Here is a 20,805-nt window from a genome sequence, read left to right as displayed (position 1 = left end):
AAAATATATTTAACACAAAAACGTGATTTAAACAATAGGTCATTTTCTGATGGCACATTCCCTTTAAGTCTCCATACACCATCATGCCCCACAGCGGATTCTTGCCTAAAAATTTAAAACCAGCCAGCAACCTTGAAAAAGAGACTGCCCTCGCAAAGACTCAGCAACAAAACTGCAAGACAGGAAATGCATAGTTCTAAACTTGCTGCCATCACGCGGTATGGATGCGGCCATAACCGGTAAGCCATCTACATCCAGTGTTCCCAAGATCTGAACAAGTCAGCATTTTAGCCAATGTTAATATTTCAGGCTCTATTAGGAGCTGAAACAGTGTCGCTTGTGCTTTGCTGCTATGGGTGTATTAGAAATAATCACTATATACAAATGACACAGTAAGGTAAGAGTAAGAGTAAAAATTAATTTATTGTCTACACAAAAGCATATTTACAATACACATACAAATATGTACAAGTTCAGAAAACAATCAGGTTACATTGTGTTGTGTACATAAAACGTCATTCTACAACCTGCATTGTAGAACCCAACAGGCAGGACTGTGGATGCCACTTTGTTGGCGAGGACACTTTGAAGTCGAAATCAGCATTTCAAGCAGAGTAGCCAGACGCAATCCTTACTGCGGACAAGGCCATATGTGAGCAAAGAGAAGACTGCAGCAGAAATAGAGACGACGTGTGGACAAATGCACCATTAACTACAGGCAACTAGGAGATCCTGTAGGATTGCAGGTGTAGAGCGATACATGAGGGTTGGCTTTAGTGTGAATTTCTGCTCTTAAAATATAATCTTAGGTTTTACTTTATATAGGTTAAAAGGGAGTCTGGTTTCAAGGGCAAGGCAAAATGAATGCAGGAATCTGGCTCTGTCACTCAGAGTTAAAGGGGCTGGCAGAGGAAGCAGGGTGCGCAGAGTGGATGGGGCAGTAGTTAGCTGCCGATTTTCATATGGATTAGGCCTCATTCACACGGCCGTATTGCTGCCTGCAAACAGCGGGTCCGCAATACATGGGCTCCGGTCGTTTGCACTTCACTCACTTGAATGGGTCCGCAACCCGGAAGGCTGGTGCGAAACGAAGGCATGGAACCACCACAGGGCTTCTGTCCGTGCCTTGGAACAGCAAAAAAGTAGTGCGTGCACTACTTTTTTTTGCGGTGCAGTCAGTCAGATGCGGATCACAGACCCCATTCAAGTAAATGGGTCCGCGATCCGCATGAGGCGGCCCTACGGTCGGTGCCCGTGCATTGTGGTCCGCAATTTGCATGAGGCCTTAAAAGTACTTTTCTCCAGAACAAAAGAGATCACAAAGTGAACGGTGTCATTACATTCGGCTGTGCTAGCCCTAAAAGGTCTGCTGTCCCTTGCTTAGCAATACATTTCCTGTTGACAGAATCCCTTTAATATTTTCTGTGCCGATAACGGTGAAGATCAATTAAGAAAGTTATCAGCACTTTACCTAGGGCAGGGAATTAAGATCCCCAGATTAGAAAAACGGATTAAAATGGAATCTTATCACCATGAAAATGCAGTGCAACCTGAAGGCACTATGCTATAGAGCAGGAGGAGCAGATTGATATACAGATTATAGGAAAGGATTCAGAAAAACTGATATTCATTAAAAGGGAGTCTGTCAGTTTAGGCCATGCAAAACTACTGAGCGCACAAGGCGGGGGCTGGGGAGAGCAGCAAAAAAATACCTTTTATCATTAGAAGTGTGAACATGAAACTTTATTCTGCCAGGTTCAGCAAGTGCCCAAGGCATCACTTTAGTGTTCTTCGTATTGACCCGCTTCATAGTCCCCACCCCTGTGCATTGAGTGACAACTGTAGCATCCAACCAGGAGACCCGTTGTGATCAATGCAGAGGACACTTCACAGTAAAGCTCTGCCTCCAGTGCACTTGCAGGAGCAACGCCCAGCAGAAGTTCATATTCACACTACTCCTGATAATAGCGCCACAAAGTACTACTCTCTCCAACCTTTACCTAGCTCTGACAGCAGTTTTGCATGGTGAAAACTGCTTCTATACTCCCTTTAAAACTGTTCTTTCTGAGCCCAGAAGCTATGATGGCAGTCCCATCCGTGACTGACAGCCTTCCATGTGTAGGTGTGCACACAGAGATAATTGACTAGGGCCTCCCCACATGGCTACAGAGCTCAGAAGAAGGAGAGATTCATGAGAATCAGTTACACTGCTCCACTCCTCTTGATCCATCATATGCTGCCTGCAGATTGAACTGCAAGTTCATGGTGACAATTTCTTTTATACATTTTTTTATTGTTTTTTAAAGCGAAGTAAACTATATGTAGTAGCCACTAGGGGGAGTTTAGAAGTTTGCTACAAACTGCTATGCACCAGGATGCCGCAAGATCTCACGTTCCCGCCAGTGTTTGCTGCAGGCAGCCAGCATGTTTTTATGTTATTCTGTGTCTATTCAGGGAATCTGGAGCTCTGCATCAGAAAAGGGATGCTCCAACCACGAAATGAAAGGAATTAAACAAATATTGGCCCTAAAATAATACATGGTGATAAAAAGATAGAAATTTACTTTAAGGCAATGCAGGTCGAAGCCTCAGCATCAATGCCGAGTGGAGAGTAGATGAATGTTAAATCCCAATGATAAAATATACACCGCTGCCTTTGTGTAGCTAGGCATGCTGGGAGGTAAACGCAAATAAAATGTACTTATTGCTTGAATTTACCCAGCCATTAAAATCACCAATACATTGCAACCGTGGAGTTTAGGATGCAAGAAATACATTCAAACCAACAAAATGTTTTAAAAAAAAAAAAAAGTGACAAAAAGCAGCAATATTTTTCAGTTTTCAAAAGGTAAAAAAAATATAAAAGATGTAATATTTGTTGCATTTGGGCATCTGTCCCTCACGTACTCCATTTCACAGTTGATAGTCAAGATTATTTCATCTTTATTACTAAAAAGGTACTAATTTTACAACAAGGGCCTTATATATAAAGATGTTTTATAAAATTAGCCCCAAGCTGTACCAAATAGGATTCCGAACTAGAGGGCAAAAAGTTGAAGAGCAGCGTCCTTGGCACGTGCCTTTAATGCCTGCGGATGAGAAGGGGAATATAATGAAGACACCGGGTTGAACGATTGTTGTACAAAATAAAAAGGCAGAGGAAGTTGGTTTAAATTTTACTTACTTCTTAAAACTGAAGTTTTTCCACAGGTCATTGATGGTTGTTGTTTGCAGTCCAGGCCTGTTCTCGTTGTTTTGAGAAGGTCTTGCTCTGTTACTCAGACCACTAGCTTTGGCAGGTGCCATTGGCTTCAGTCTGGAAACAGAACGTGCATCCACAGTCTTGGGTTTAAGCAGTCCAGGCACCTGAAAATCACCATACAAAAAAAAACAAAAAAAATCTTAATTTACACCGACATGCTAAACATTTATTATATCAATAAAAAAATGATCGCAATATTTCACATGGGGGTGAGCTGCAATACCAGACAAATCTTAAAAATGGTGTTCTTTATGGGGGAGTGGGATTATATCTTTTTTTCTAACCCTGGAGATTCCTTTTGAAGGGGTTTCCCTTATTTATATATTGATGCTCTGTCATCTGTTCGGGGTTTGAGGCTCCCAATGACCAGCAGTCTGGAAGATAACGGTGCATGAACAACTTAGATTGTGAGCCCCATTGGGGACAGTTGGATGCCAACGTCTGTAAAGCGCTGCCGAATATAGTTGTGCTATACAAGTGCATTAAATAAATTAAAAAAGGTCTACAGAGTTACTAGATTAAAGAAGGATAAAAAAAATTAGCATTTGAAAAACTGTCATTGCAGCAAACAGGGTGACAATGACCAGAATCTTGTAGTCAGCAGTAACATGGAGTTAAAATGTCTACCTTTATCCATAACGTTAATGTGAGACCAAGGTCTCATGCACACAGCCATTGCCCAACCCATAAACAGTGGGTCAGGTGTGCCCACCGTACCCATTCACTTGAATAGGTCAGCAATCCCGATGCTACGGTGTGGAACGGATCGTAAGCACTATGGAGTGCTTTCATGAGTTTTCAGTCTGTGCCTCCGCACCTCAAAAAAGTGGTGCATGCACTAGGGTTGTTTCAGGTATCGAACTTTCGATACTTTAAGCCTGGTATCGATACGATACCGGGATTTGCCTTTTATCGATACCAGGCTGCGCTACTGCACAGCCCAGTATCAGAACATGCATCGTGCTGCTCTCAGCGCGGCCATGTTCCCTCAGCAGCACAGGGAAAAGGAAGCAGTCTCTCCCTCCCCCTGTGCTGCTGCCTCCAATGGGTACGAAGAGGAGGGGAGGGCGCACTGCGCCAACGATAACTAACGTTTAATATACATTACAAATACAGCCGGCGGCAGAAACACATTGCCGGCACCCGACCTCTGACAGGGCGCTGCGTCCCTGGCAATTAACCCCTCAGGTGCCACACCTGAGGGGTTAACTGCAGCTGATCGCAGCTTCTGTCAAAGGTCGGGTGCCGGCAATGTGTTTCTGCGGCCGGCTGTATTTGTATTAAATGTTAATTATCATCGGTGACTCAGTGTGCCCCCTCCCCTCAGTATTAAAATCGTTGGTGGCAGTGGCCACGGGGTCCCCTCCCCTTCTCATTGGTGGTGCAGTGGCAGCTTCTGATTGGAACCCCAGCAGTGTAATCCTGGGGCTCCGATTGGTTACCATGGCAGCCAGAACGCTACTGAAGCCCTGGCTGGCATAGTCAGCTCCCTGCTGCTGTGTGCACTATGCACAGGGCAGCAGGCAGAGCGCAAGATCCTATTCACCCTAATGGAGCTCTATTAGGGTGAATAGGACAAGGGATTAAAAGATCCCAGGTTCTAGGTAAGGGGAAAACACACACACACCAAAATATTAAGTAGAAATCACCCCCTTTTCCCAATTTTACATATAAAATATATAAACAATAAATAAAACATATTACATATCGCCACGTCCGACAAGGCCAAACTATTAAAATACAAAAAAATTTTTAAAAAAAATCTATGCGGTGAACGCACCTTGTCCCCACCCCAAAAAATAGGACTGGACTGTTCAATTATGGGCCGGACGTTCCATAAAATGCGGAACGCACAGAGCTTTTTTTTTTGCCTGGTATCGAATATATTGCAATACTTTTTTATGGTATCGAAACCGAATCAAAATTTTGCCACCGAAACAACTCTAGCCTGCACTACTTTTTTGCGGTGCGGACCGTCTGATACTGCTCGCAGACCTCATTCAAATAAGCACACGGTCGGTACCCGTGCATTGCGGCCTACAATTTGCAGTCTGCAGCACGAGCCGTTCGTGTGCATTAGCCCTAATGCAAAGCTTGAAGTAGCAAAAATGTACCATGTTTTGTATGGGAGGAAAAAAAAGGAAGGAAAAAAAAATAGATAAAAAAAATTAATAAAAAAAAATAAAAAATATCAAGGTTTTTGACATCACGGCATTCACTGTGCAGTAAAAATGACAACCTCCTCATTCGGCGGCTCAATACAATTATGGCGATACCAAACTTGTATGGTTTTTATTTTGTTTCATTACTTTTTTTAAATAAAAACCTTTGGGGAAGAAAAAAATAAATAAAAAACACATTCTCTTTGCATTGCCAATTTCTCACAGCCATAACTTTCTTATTTCAGTCTACAAAGCTGTACGAGGGCTTTTTTTTCCGGAATGAACTGTAGTTTTTATTGGTATTTATGACTTTTTGATTAGTTATAAAAAATTTTGGGAGAGGACAAGATGACCAACAAATGGCGAATCGCGCGTTTCATTTTTTCTCCGTTATGGTGTTCATCGCACAGGAAATAAAAATAATTCTGACATTTTTGGATACGGTGATACCTAACATGTTTATTTATTATTTATATATAAAATTGGGAAAGGTTGGTGATCAGGGAGTTAATATTTTAGTTTAATTTAATTTATATATATTTTTTTTTTTAACAGCGCCGCAATCCCGCGCGGTCTTCCCCCGTGCTGGCAGCATCCTCAGGGAATGTACGTGTCCGTGTGCACGTGCGGGATTACGGTAGGGTTGTTGCGGGTATCGAAATTTCGATACCCAATCGATACTTTTGTCCCGGTATCGATACGATACCAGGATTTCCGTTTTTTCGATACTGGGCTGCGCTTCTGCGCAGTCTAGTATCTCTGAACATGAGCGCGCTGCTATCGGCGCGCTCATGTTCTCTCTCAGCAGCACGGGGAGAAGGAAGCTGTCCTCCCTCCCCCTGTGCTGCTGCCGCTGCCACCAATGAGAAGAGAGGGGCGGAGGAGGGGCGGCAATGAGAAGAGAGGGGGCGGAGGAGGGGCAGCAATGAGAAGAGAGGGGCGGAGGAGGGGCGGCAATGAGAAGAGAGGGGCGGAGGAGGGGCGGCAATGAGAAGAGAGGGGCGGAGGAGGGGCGGCAATGAGAAGAGAGGGGGCGGAGGAGGGGCGGCAATGAGAAGAGAGGGGCGGAGGAGGGGCGGCAATGAGAAGAGAGGGGCGGAGGAGGGGCGGGCGCACTGCGCCACCAATGATAGGATTACTATCGGAGCGATGGGAGGAGACATCAGCTTCACTAGTGGGCGTTCCTTTTCCCTGCGCTGCGATTGGACAGCGCTACAGCCAGGGAGAAGGAACGCCCACTAGTGAAGCTGATGTCTCCTCCCATCGCTCCGATAGTAATCAGCAGCATGTGGAGCAGGAGAGGAGACAGTAATGGGGCACTGCGGGCGAACGGAGCGGCGCCCAGGACTAAATGGTGAGTGCTGAGACATCGCTGGGCGCCGCTCTGTGTGGCCTAATAGTGAAAGTCTGGACTCATATACAGTAGTCAGTCTTTAACACATACAGGAGGCGGGTGCCGGCAGCAGAATCGCATTGCCGGCACCCTGCCCCTGACAGGGAGCTGCGATCAGCGGCAGATCTGCTAGTACCCGCCTCCTGTACAAAGGGGTAAAATCATTGGTGGTGCAGTGTGCCCCCCCCCAATCCCCCCATCCCATTAAAATCATTGGTGGCACAGTGCGCCGGCCCCTCTCAACCCTCCAGTATTAAAATCATTGGTGGCAGTGGCCACAGGGACCTCTCCACTCCCCCTCATTGGTGGTGCAGTGGCAGCTTCTGATCGGAGCCCCAGCTGTGTAAGCCTGGGGCTCCGATCGGTTACCATGGCAGCCAGGACGCTACAGAAGCCCTGGTTGCCATGGTAACATCCCTGATGCTGTGTGCACAAAGCACAGAGCAGCAGGGACAGTGTGGAGTCCTATTCACCCTGATAGAGATCTATCAGGGTGAATAGGAAAAGGGATGAAAGATCCCAGGTTCTAGCCCCTAAGGGGGGAAATAGTTATTAAATAAAAAGTGAAAAAAAAAAAAAACACTAAAATATGAAGTATAAATCACCCCCCTTTTCCCAATTTCACATATAAAATATATAAATAAACATATTACATCGCCACGTCAGAAAAGTCCAAACTATTAAAATATAAAAAAAAAAATCTAGGTGGTGAATGCCGGAACAGAAAAAATAAAATAAAAACTGCGCGATTCGCCATTTTTAAAAATGAGGAATGCACGTGGCTTTTTTTGTTTATTTTTTTCGCGTGGTATCGAATGGTATCGAGTATCGCAATACTTTTTCATGGTATCGAAACCGAATCAAAAATTTGGTATCGCAACAACTCTAGATTACGGCACTGCTGGGCAGTGACGTCGGGGCTGGAAGGTCATTACTGGATGTGGGGTGGTGCTGGGCTGCAGGAGAAGATGTGTGACTGGTCTCCAACTGCGATAGGGACAGCCTCTTGGACTCCAGAGGAAGGTAATTAGCGTATGAATAATATGAGCCCTGATGTCGAGGAGGAATTGTGGACATTACTCCCTGCAAATAGGTTTCCGTTTTTAGCAAAGCAGCCCCCAACCATCATGCGTCACAGTTGGGGTGAGGTTTTGGGGTCGGCTCGCAGTGTTATTTTGCTCATTTCAACAGTGAATCAATAAATACCAATAGCCCATTTCTAATTTATTTTCCGAGGGGGAGACGTAAATGGCTACAATTTGGAAATCTTTCATTTCACGATCAAAAGAGATTATTCGCATAACTAAAATACAACAGCTTGCCTTTTTGTATGTGGAAAACTAGTGTTTGATTACCTTAATCTTTGTGATGGGCTTCGACTCGGGGAAAGCAGTTTGATGCACAGGAGACACTTTCAAACTAAAATCACTAATGGATTCTTCAGTCTTGTCAAGATCCTAGTTAAACAGAATAGATCATTCGAGCGATGGCCACTACTCTATCACAGGTACCGTATACAGCTTACCATATAGTATTTGCATTAGCTATGCAAACTCTTTTAGGATAAGATATTACAACTTCCATGACACTTACCGCCAGCAGAGAGAGGAAAAGAGGGAGCTCTTGACCTAGGAAGCCCCCAGTCTGCGGCAACCGTTGTACCCGGATCCTGGCGGAAACCTGAGGAAGGGAGGTAGCGGTGGAGCCCAGGGCAGGAGGGAAAACTGCTTCTATGCCCCGCTCTCCACACCAACCCTTCCAGTCAAAAGCGGGGCATAAAGTAGCTGGGCGAGTCTTCTCAGCCCCTTCTTAAACGGGAGGGTCTTCTATGCATCCGAAGTGACGGGGAATAACTGGAGCAGGTTATCAGGAGGAGCCATTTAAACTCGGTCTCCCATGTTCAACCATCCTTAAAAGGGTTTTCAAGACTTGATGTCCTATCCTCAGTATATGATCGGAGTGGGTCCGAAACCCAGGACTCCCGCTGATTAGCTGTTTGAAAAAGCAACAGCGCTCGCAGTGGCGCCAGTCTTCTCTCTGCTCACCAAGCACAGCTCCATCCATTTGATATGGATGTGACGTCACATGGCTAAGCTGGGTGTCTTCTCAAACAGCTGGGTGTCCTCCCCTGATACTGTAGTAGAAGACTCAGAAAACCCCTCTAACAGTGGTACTACCCAAAAAAAAATAAAAAATATGGGATTGCTTTCCAAAATGCTGCTGGAGCCCATATACCACGATCACTACCCAATGTTTGGCAACATGACAGGAAAATTTAATGAACGTGCATAATTGTCTTTAATTGTTTATACGTGCAATTTAATGGCTTTCCCAGGGACAGTGAAAATCTGAGACACGAACAAGATTTCCTGCGTCCACTGGGGAAACATTTTCCGTCTCCCCTATATACAGCCATTTTGGGCGAGATTTGTCGTCATCTCTCTTGCACCTGGAAAGTGGGTTTAAAAAGCTGGAGATGTGACTTTAAAAAGAAATAAAAAAACATTGTCACATCTATCAGTTTTATGCCACTTTCCCATAAGGGACAAGCAGCTCCAACAAATATACCTTCATTTACCCCGCTTTGCTTGCGAGAATAAAGCCAGAAATGTACGTCAGCTCTGAGCGCTCGTAGATTTCTGTATAGGTGCACGGACTGCGGAGGAAGCGCCTCTTCATAAATTAGGGGCATCCTCTGGCGTTGCAGGGGAGCTCAAGACAGACACAAAAGGCACCCGTCTTGATGAATCTCCCCCTTAGTATTAGATGAAGGTGAATGTTGAAAATCCAAATAAAAAGCCAAAGTCTACTCCCAGCCACCTCTCCCATCTCCTACGATGTCTATGGGAATCACATTTAACAAGACAAGGACAAGATTTCCACTTACTTCGGAGCTGGAGGAGTCTTCCATTTCTGCCACAGTTAATTTACTTTTATTTTCAGAGGAGGTTAAGACTTGACCGATCTGGTCACCACTGTCCTGAGGTTTGTTGGATGAATCGGTCTTGTTGTTTTCCAAATTCGGCTCAAACACATTTTTAGTTCTCTGAAAGCGTTTGAGGGACAGCAGAGAAGGGGAGAGATCCGGTGGTTTTATGCTGCCCTTGGACAATCTTCCCGACCAGCTAAAACAGTTTCTGGGACTTTGGAGCGGAGAGGCAGAGAAAGAGGTCATGTCGCTGGTTCCAGACACAGGAGATGGACTCTGCTCTATGTTATACGGTTTATTGCCGGATTCTGTTAGTTTCATGTTTGGAGCCGTTTCGCCAGATGCCTCACAACCATTGGAGATGTCCACCGATGAGGTCATCAGATCAGAAGGCTTGCAGAAAAACCTTAGTAATATGCAAATTGTTAAATACATATTGTATACATTCGTTCATTAAAAAAAAAAAAAGGGGGTTGTCCAAACAGAAAAAACGGCTAAACAAAAAAAACACACCTTATACCCGCCTCACCAATTTGGTTCCAACACTTGCTGGTTCCGCACAACACGCAGGAACTGACTGCTCAAGCAACAGTGATTGGCTGGGCATCACTTTCTATGTAATAAGGGGGACCAGGAAGCATTGCAACGGGAGTGGTGGGGGGGGCAATATTTATATATATTTTTAATCCTTTTGTGGTGGGGGGGCTATTTTAGTCCATGTTTTGGTTTTTCTCATGTCATCCTGACCATTAAAAAATAAAATAAAAATTATAATACTTTTTTTTGCCAACTGGTCACCTACTTTTTAATACTAAGACACTTTTCATAGAACGCTGCATTGCGCTGTTCCTCTTTTACTCCTTCTGGAAACATATGAATAAGTTGAAAACTGGGTGATACCATTCCTCTGGCCAGTAGGGCATGTGACAATTTCAGGGCACAGCCAGTGTTTATCGACACCCAACTGACAAGTGAAATGGTAACATCCAGTTGTCAATTTATTCCTGCATTTCCAGGAACAAAGAAACATCACAACTCAGATTTCTGAGGAAAGATGCTCCAGAATTGCTATATTGTGGCAAATACAAGTACAGTACTAACTAAAACACACGCCAGCAGAGAAGACTGGTCATCCTTAAAAGGAATCCGTCACCAGTTTTACGGTGTCCTAACTAAGGCCACTGAACAGCTCCAGAGCACAAGGCCTGAATATACATGAGCCGATTTTCTCCGATCCCTGCTGCTAATTCAGCCAGAGGCTCATGAATAGCAGGACTCGTTGGCATGCGCTGGAGCAGTTAGAACCTGGCAGCATAAAACTGGTAAAAGATTCCCTTTAGGGCTCGTGCACACAAGCGTAATGGCTCAGTGTCCGTGCTGCAGACTGAGAACAGCAGTCCGCAATGCTCGGGCACTGTGTGCACTCCGTTTGCAGACCCACTGACTTGAATGATTGATGCGCAACATGCGGCCAAAGCTAGAACCTGATCTTTTTGCAGTGCGGAGGGCACAGACCAGAAGCACTTTGTAGCCATTCTGAAAAAGATAAGTGAAGTCCTATGTTCGGTCGTATCTTGCAGACCCATTCAAGTCAAGGTGTCCGATTCCACACGACGGAGTACACACGGCCAGTGCCCGTATATATTGCGGTCTGGCCGTTTACGGTCCGCTATATGGGCACCGAGCCAATACGCTCATGTGTATGAGACCTTAAGTATATAAAGTTGAGTAAGGGCTCTTTCACACCTGTGTTCTTTTCTTCCGGCATAGAGTTCCGTCGTCGGGGCTCTATGCCGGAAGAATCCTGATCAGTTTTATCCTAATGCATTCTGAATGGAGAGAAATCCGTTCAGGATGCATCAGGATGTCTTCAGTTCCGGAACGGAACGTTTTTTGGCCAGAGAAAATACCGCAGCATGCTGCGCTTTTTGCTCCGGCCAAAAATCCGGAACACTTGCCGCAAGGCCGGATCCGGAATTAATGCCCATTGAAAGGCATTGATCCGGATCCGACCTTAAGCTAAACGTCGTTTCGGCGCATTGCCGGACCCGACGTTTAGCTTTTTCTGAATGGTTACCATGGCAGCAGGGACACTAAAGTCCTGGTAGCCATGGTAAAGTGTAGCGAGGAGCAGCATACTTACCGTCCGTGTGGCTACCGCGGCGCTCCAGAGTGACGTCAGGGCGCCCAAAGCGCATGGATCACGTGATCACATCATCCATGCGCATGGGGCGCTCTGACGTCATTCTGGAGCGCCTCGGGAGCCGCGCGGACTGTAAGTATACCGCTCCCCCGCTCCTACTATGGCAACCAGGACTTTAATAGCGTCCTGGCTGCCATAGTAACACTGAAAGCATTTTGAAGACGGTTCCGTCTTCAAATGCTCTCAGTACACTTGCGTTTTTCCGGATCCGGCGTGTAATACCGGCAAGTGGAGAACACGCCGGATCCGGACAACGCAAGTGTGAAAGAGGCCTAACTGAGGTTTTCTTTATCATGCATATCAAAAGCCAGGGTCAGAATTTTCAGGTTTTCTGTTATGAGAAAGCAGAGGATTGTGAGAATGACTGTAAAGCTATTATGTCTAGGCACATAGAGAAGGTGCTGCACATGTTTCCAAGGGCAGCCAGAGAAAAGGAAAATAAATCTAACTACAAAGTAATGCAACTCTTTGAGGAACATTTATTAAGCCCTTTACGCCACTACTGTGGTGGACAAAAGTCGCACATTACGGCTCTATATAGGCACCATAATTTGACTTTTTAGGCTTCTTGACACTTTTCTGAAGTTGTGAGAAAAGGAGCAGGGTTTAGTGGAAGGGTCCAGGGCTTTGCACCACCCACTGCATTTACTACAACTTACGCCAGAAAGTGATGGAAGTCATAGCGGAAGTCTAGACTACCGTTTCTGGCGCACAGCAGGGCAGAGATGCGCCTGACTTGTTATGAGGCATCTTCTTCTAAACAAATTAGGCGCATCTCACGCCAGTGCAGGGAGATTAAGACTGGCGCATGGAAACGATAAATGTCCCTCTTCACATAGATTTTTAACGTTTAACTGTTTGAGAGTCAGAAGGGCCTGTCCAGTACTTTGACATTGATGTCCTATTCTTAGGAAAGGCTATCAATATCAGATCAGCAGGGGTCCGACACCTCGCACCTCCGCCGGTCAGATGTTTTGCTGAAACTCCAGAACTATACATTGTGCAATGATTAAAGTGAATATGAGCGGCACTGCGGTTACTAGCGCCGTCCACTGCACAATGGACAGAGTTGTGCAGTTCTGGTGCTACAACAAAACAGCTCATCGGCAAGGACTGTCGGATCCCCACAGATCTGATACTGATGGCTTATCCCATAAGATAGGCCATGTATATGACAATCCCTTTAAGCTTTAATTCTAAACAGATCTGCCTTCACGTACCTGCTTCTGGTCCCGGGAACGGAAATTGATCCGCACTCTTCATTTTTCCTTTGGGAAAGTGCAGCAAATTTATTCCTGGCTCTGGGCTGAGATTCTGTGCTAACTGCAAGTTTATCGGGTGGCCGTACGGCACTCAGACGGGGACTCTTTAGCTTTGTTAAATTATCGTCACCTTCTATTTTAGGTTTCTTACTCTGAGAAAACGAATACTGACTGAGGAGATCGGATTCGGATGCCCCACCTGGAAGAACACGGATACATTCACTGACGTTGTAAAGCACAAACAGGAAGAAAACAAACAAACCTGCTAAAGTTACGTCCTCTACTGTACAATTTCTATTGAAATGTCAAGACCGTAAAACCAAGAAGTATATTCACATGATGGAAAGCCACTTAGTCTGCCTGCAATCCGTATCCCTTCCCATGTGTGCAAATGGGGTTACAAATGCATAGGGACATTTCTTCACGGATTTCTGGCACTTTTCCCACCACAGAATTAAACGGTATGTCATTTATTTTGGGTTAAATGCAAGAATTGTCCCTATTGAAGGATATCGGTGGAGAATCCTCGCATAGATCTGTGCAGCAGAAATCCTTAGGTCAGCCTCGGATTTCTGTTATGGAAAATACACGGTTGCGTGAACAATGTAGCATTGAAATGCATAAGCAGTTTTTATGGGGTTGGTGTCATTTGTGTCACTTTTTTTATATTTTTGGATGGCAATAAAAATAAGGTTTGTTTCAACATCTGCTGGATCTCCTTTCAAACAGTGATCCTAATTGGAGCCCAGACCAGGGATGTGGGTCATAGAAACCACCTCTGCAGGAGCGCCCGTGAGCTGGACACGCACTGGTTCATAATCTAAAGACAGACTCGCTTCTTACGGAATGTGCCAGAGTTATCCTTAGTCATGTTGCAAGGCTTGTCAGGGGTCAGACATTGGCTATGGGGTAGCTATCTCCACTTAGTGGAAAAAAGAAAAAATATCTAGTCCTTGGGGTTCTCATTTGAAAAAAAGACTTGATTTACTACTTGTTTCTTAACCTCTTCACGACCGCAATCTGTATATATACGTGATAGCTGCACATGCCCCGTGCAGCTATCACGTGTATAGACGTCAAGCCAGCTCTTTAATCCAAGCGCTGCAAAGCGCTTTGATTAAAGCTTTTGCCCGAGCCCTGCTGCTGTCACGGACAGCATACAGTCTAGTAATGCCAGCAAGGGTCCAATCAGAGTGGCCCCTTGCCGGCAATCGATCCGATTGGTTAGGCTGTGCAGACTAACCAATCGGATCGCGGCAGTGTTAAAATGCCGGTTTCAGGCTCTGATCTGCGCTCTGCAGATCACAGCCTGAAATCGGTAATGTGTCCTGAAGCCCCCGATCTGTGCCCCCTTCTTGTCCTTCTTCTTACCCTGCCCCCGATGCGGTCCGCCCCCTCCTGCCCCGATCTGTAATAAATAAAATGCTGCGCCCTGCCCCCGATGCGTCCGCCCCCTCCTGCCGCCATCTGTAATAAGTAAAATGCTGCCCCCTGCCCCCGATGCGTCCGCCCCCTCCTGCCCCGATCTGTTATAAGTAAAATGCTGCCCCCGATGCGGTCCCCCTTCTGTGAGTGATGGCGGCGTCTCCATTCCTGAGCCGCCGCCATCAGCAGCGTGTGTCAGCTCTATGCTGACACTGCTGTAACCGCATAGATGCCGCAGTAGCGGTGTAGCGTTATACTACCCTACCTCGTGAGTTTTCCCTACCCTCTGACTTCCTGTCGCATCGGCGATGACGTATGGAGGCGTGTCTTTGTTTTTACTATCTGCGCATGCGCAAAAGGCTAGTCTAGGCAAAATCTCATTGCCGATTTCAGCAGCACACTGGGACACTGCGCATGCGTCGGGGAGCCGAAGTAGGGAAAAATTACGGCCCAGTGCGCAAGCGCGGTTAACTCCTGAAAATCCACCCGATATACGCGCCTGCGCAGTGTGGGGGTAGGGAAAAATTACGTCCCAGTGCGCGAGCGCCGAGGGTAGTATAAATATCCATTTCACAAAAGCGCTTTTAACCCTTTGCAGGAGCAATTGTCATATTGTTCGCTTATAAATAGGTTCTATTATATAGGGGGTCTGCACAGTATATGGGGGGGGGGTCTGCACAGTATATGGGGGGGGGTCTGCACAGTATATGGGGGGGGGTCTGCACAGTATATGGGGGGGGGGTCTGCACAGTATATGGGGGGGGGGGGGTCTGCACAGTATATGGGGGGGGGGTCTGCACAGTATATGGGGGGGGTCTGCACAGTATATGGGGGGGGGTCTGCACAGTATATGGGGGGGGGGTCTGCACAGTATATGGGGGGGGGGTCTGCACAGTATATGGGGGGGGGTATGGGGGGGGGGTCTGCACAGTATATGGGGGGGGGTCTGCACAGTATATGGGGGGGGGGGTCTGCACAGTATATGGGGGGGGTCTGCACAGTATATGGGGGGGTCTGCACAGTATATGGGGGGGGTCTGCACAGTATATGGGGGGGGTCTGCCACAGTATATGGGGGGGGGTCTGCACAGTATATGGGGGGGGGTCTGCACAGTATATGGGGGGGGGTCTGCACAGTATATGGGGGGGGGTCTGCACAGTATATGGGGGGGGTCTGCACAGTATATGGGGGGGTTGCACAGTATATGGGGGGGGTCTGCACAGTATATGGGGGGGGTCTGCACAGTATATGGGGGGGGTCTGCACAGTATATGGGGGGGGTCTGCACAGTATATGGGGGGGGTCTGCACAGTATATGGGGGGGGGTCTGCACAGTATATGGGGGGGGGTCTGCACAGTATATGGGGGGGTCTGCACAGTATATGGGGGGGGGTCTGCACAGTATATGGGGGGGGGGTCTGCACAGTATATGGGGGGGGGGTCTGCACAGTATATGGGGGGGGGGGTCTGCACAGTATATGGGGGGGGTCTGTCTTCACAGTATATGGGGGGGTCTGTCTGCACAGTATATTGGGTGGTGTCCGCCCAGTATATTGAAGTTGTGGGGTCTACGCAGTTTATTGGGGGGCTATCTATGCAGTATATGGGGGGTTATCTGCGCAGCATATTGGTGTTCGTTCTGCGCAGTATATTGGGGTCTGTCTGCGCAGTATATTGGGGGATGGATGTGCAGTATATTGGGGGATGGATGTGCAGTATATTGGGGGGGGGCAGTGTACTATATTTGTGGGCTGTGCGTTAGATGTGGAGCTGTGCACCACGTGTGGCCTGTGTGTTCCATGTGTACAACCCTAGTTTAACAAAAAATAAAAATAAATTCCCAGCCAGAGGGACGGCCCCACATCTGCCACCAAATCCGTCGCTCACTGGATTCTGTCATCTCCGTCTCTGTGTCTCCGTGTGTCTGTCTGCTGTATATATGTGGACCGTCCGTCTGCTGCACTGCGTCTGTTCTGCCATTTACTCTAACCATTTTCATTATTTTTTGTGTGTCCCAACTCTGACCAGCATGTTCTCCTATGGAACACGAAGTACCTGAAGTGGAATGAAGAAGCCCATGTTTGAGGCCCGCGCCCTCTGACAGATGACAAGCTGCTCCTGTTTGCACCGCTACTTCAGCATTGTGTACGGTGATCACCGCGAGGTCAGAGGTCGGCAACCATAGGCCGTCCAGATGCTGTGAATTACATCTCCCATCATGCTGGCAAAGCATTATGGGAGGTGTAGTCCAAAACATCTGGAATACCAAATGCGTATGAATGAAAAGCATGGTGTGTGTGACTGGTCAGTAACAAGGGTTGGAGCCTTGACGTGGCGTTACTGCTCACATGTGTATCCATGTGCCAATTCAACCAATGTGAGTGACTGTAATACTGATGAGGTAACTAAATACTGTGACGATGGAGAATTAATCTACCGTATCTCCTACACACCGCTTACACCGTGACTGTATCTCCTACACACCGCTTACACCGTGACCGTATCTCCTACACACTGCTTACACCGTGACCGTATCTCCTACACACTGCTTACACCGTGACCGTATCTCCTACACACCACTTACACCGTGACTGTATCTCCTACACACCGCTTACACCGTGACCGTATCTCCTACACACCGCTTACACCGTGACCGTATCTCCTACACACTGCATATAAAATGACTAAATGGAAACGTACGAAAGCCATTCCGAGGATCCGTAATGCGGATCATTTTGTCACGTTAGTTTCCATTTTTGCCTCCATTCAGCGGATCCTTTCTTGATTGAGTAGGATTACAGTCTGTCCCCCCCACCTCATGTATTCAGATCCCAGGGTTGTCATTTGCTTTGAATCCTGTAAATGCTCCGTTGCTAATCTCTCGGGGGGGCCGTCTTCTTGAAATTTTAATTATGTCCGGTTTCAGCTCTGATCACGGACCACACCTTTTGGAGTCTTGTACACGACTATATGCACTAAAACATGTCTAGTGTTAGTTAACGGGCTATATTGATGGTGCGGACAGGAGTACATGGCATCATGATGTTGTCCATGTTGTGCCTCACAATGGGCGATTGTCTCACACTCCTATCATCTATTAGTGCTAAACAATAGTCCCACCGGAAGCTCGACTTGCATCATCGTCATCTATGATTGTGTGTACTCCTGTTGGCACGATCAATGCCACGACGGGACATATGGCCTCTTGTAGGGAATACAGTCGTGTGAAAGAGGCCTTAAAATGGGTTTTCTCATCTCAGACAATAGGGGCGTATCGCTTGGATAGGCCGCCATTGTCTTATAGCTGCTGTTCCCCGCACCTATATTGAGAACTGATCCCCGAAATTGGAGTATGGCCCAATACGCATGCTCTGCCGCCATCCATTCTTTTCTATGTGAGAGTTGTGGATTAGCAAACAGTGGTCGAGGGGCCCCATTAACCACTTCCCGCCACACTAACGCCGAAAGGCGCCATTGCTGCGGCGCTCTCAGGCTACACTAACACCGATTGGCGTCATCTCGCGTGAGCCGAGATTTCCTGTGAACGCGTGCACACAGGATCGGAAGGTAAGCGAGTGGATCTCCAGCCTGCCAGCGGCGATCGTTCGCTGGCAGGCTGGAGATGTGATTTTTTTAACCCCTAACAGGTATATTAGACGCTGTTTTGATAACAGCGTCTAATATACCTGCTACCTGGTCCTCTGGTGTTCCCTTTGTTTGGATCGACCACCAGAGGACACAGGCAGCTCAGTAATAAGTAGCACCAAACACCACTACACTACACTCCCCCCCGGTCACTTATTAACCCCTGATCACCCCATATAGACTCCCTGATCACCCCCCCTGTCATTGATCCCCCCCCTGTCATTGATCCCCCCCCTGTCATTGATCCCCCCCCTGTCATTGATCCCCCCCCTGTCATTGATCCCCCCCCTGTCATTGATCCCCCCCCCTGTCATTGATCACCCCCCTGTCATTGATCACCCCCCTATCAGGCTGCATTCAGACGTCTGTATGTTTTTTACGGATCCACTGATACATGGATCGGATCCGCAAAACACATACGGACATCTGAATGGAGCCTTATAGGGGGGTGATCAATGACAGGGGGGTGATCAGGGAGTCTATATGGGGTGATCAGGGGTGAATAAGGGGTTAATAAGTGACAGGGGGGGTGTAGTGTAGTGGTGCTTGGTGCTACTTATTACTGAGCTGCCTGTGTCCTCTGGTGGTCCATCCAAGCAAAAGGGACCACCAGAGGACCAGGTAGCAGGTATATTAGACGCTGTTATCATAACAGCGTCTGATATACCTGTTAGGGGTTAAAAATAATCACATCTCCAGCCTGCCAGCGAACGATCGCCGCTGGCAGGCTGGAGATCCACTCGCTTACCTTCCGATCCTGTGTGCACGCGTTCACAGGAAATCTCGGCTCACGCGAGATGACGCCAATCGGTGTTAGTGTAGCCTGAGAGCGCCGCAGCAATGGCACCTTTCGGCATGGACAACATCATGATGCCATGTACTCCTGTCCGCACCATCAATATAGCCCGTTAACTAACACTAGACATGTTTTAGTGCATATAGTCGTGTACAAGACTCCAAAAGGTGTGGTCCGTGATCAGAGCTGAAACCGGACATAATTAAAATTTCAAGAAGACGGCCCCCCGAGAGATTAGCAACGGAGCATTTACAGGATTTAAAGCAAATGACAACCCTGGGATCTGAATACATGAGGTGGGGGGGACAGACTGTAATCCTACTCAATCAAGAAAGGATCCGCTGAATGGAGGCAAAAATGGAAACGAACGTGACAAAATGATCCGCATTACGGATCCTCGGAATGGCTTTCGTACGTTTCCATTTAGTCATTTTATATGCAGTGTGTAGGAGATACAGTCACGGTGTAAGCGGTGTGTAGGAGATACGGTCACGGTGTAAGCGGTGTGTAGGAGATACGGTCACGGTGTAAGCGGTGTGTAGGAGATACAGTCACGGTGTAAGCGGTGTGTAGGTGATACAGTCACGGTGTAAGCGGTGTGTAGGAGATACAGTCACGGTGTAAGCGGTGTGTAGGAGATACAGTCACGGTGTAAGCGGTGTGTAGGTGATACAGTCACGGTGTAAGCGGTGTGTAGGAGATACAGTCACGGTGTAAGCGGTGTGTAGGAGATACGGTAGATTAATTCTCCATCGTCACAGTATTTAGTTACCTCATCAGTATTACAGTCACTCACATTGGTTGAATTGGCACATGGATACACATGTGAGCAGTAACGCCACGTCAAGGCTCCAACCCTTGTTACTGACCAGTCACACACACCATGCTTTTCATTCATACGCATTTGGTATTCCAGATGTTTTGGACTACACCTCCCATAATGCTTTGCCAGCATGATGGGAGATGTAATTCACAGCATCTGGACGGCCTATGGTTGCCGACCTCTGACCTCGCGGTGATCACCGTACACAATGCTGAAGTAGCGGTGCAAACAGGAGCAGCTTGTCATCTGTCAGAGGGCGCGGGCCTCAAACATGGGCTTCTTCATTCCACTTCAGGTACTTCGTGTTCCATAGGAGAACATGCTGGTCAGAGTTGGGACACACAAAAAATAATGAAAATGGTTAGAGTAAATGGCAGAACAGACGCAGTGCAGCAGACGGACGGTCCACATATATACAGCAGACAGACACACGGAGACACAGAGACGGAGATGACAGAATCCAGTGAGCGACGGATTTGGTGGCAGATGTGGGGCCGTCCCTCTGGCTGGGAATTTATTTTTATTTTTTGTTAAACTAGGGTTGTACACATGGAACACACAGGCCACACGTGGTGCACAGCTCCACATCTAACGCACAGCCCACAAATATAGTACACTGCCCCCCCCCCCCGATATACTGCGCAGACAGACCCCAATATACTGCGCAGAACGAACACCAATATGCTGCGCAGATAACCCCCCATATACTGCATAGATAGCCCCCCAATAAACTGCGTAGACCCCACAACTTCAATATACTGGGCGGACACCACCCAATATACTGTGCAGACAGACCCCCCCCCCCATATACTGTGGAGACCCCCTCCGTATACTGTGCAGACAAACCCCCCCCCATATACTGTGCAGACCCCCCCCCCCCCATATACTGTGCAGACCCCCCCCCCC

At 47.2% G+C, this 20,805-nt stretch overlaps 1 protein-coding gene across 1 annotated transcript in view; it reads right to left on the bottom strand.

Annotated features, from left to right (window-relative positions):
- Positions 1–2,717: 2,717 nt before the first annotated feature.
- EXO1 (exonuclease 1) overlaps positions 2,718–20,805 on the bottom strand; it is a 33,537-nt gene continuing 15,449 nt past the window's right edge. Inside the window, exons 10-14 of the mRNA XM_040442211.1 lie at positions 13,170–13,410; positions 9,705–10,152; positions 8,173–8,274; positions 3,185–3,366; positions 2,718–3,089 (exon numbers count right to left, since the gene is read on the bottom strand). Coding sequence (XP_040298145.1) covers positions 3,083–3,089; positions 3,185–3,366; positions 8,173–8,274; positions 9,705–10,152; positions 13,170–13,410 — 980 coding nt within the window. The 3' untranslated portion in view covers positions 2,718–3,082. The remainder of the gene's footprint in view (positions 3,090–3,184; positions 3,367–8,172; positions 8,275–9,704; positions 10,153–13,169; positions 13,411–20,805) is intronic.

This window comes from Bufo bufo, chromosome 8 (genome assembly GCF_905171765.1).
Source record: "Bufo bufo chromosome 8, aBufBuf1.1, whole genome shotgun sequence".
NCBI classification, from domain to species: Eukaryota; Metazoa; Chordata; class Amphibia; order Anura; family Bufonidae; genus Bufo; species Bufo bufo.
The sequence above is the reverse complement of the archived record's forward strand: the minus strand, read 5'-3'. Positions and strand labels throughout refer to the sequence as shown.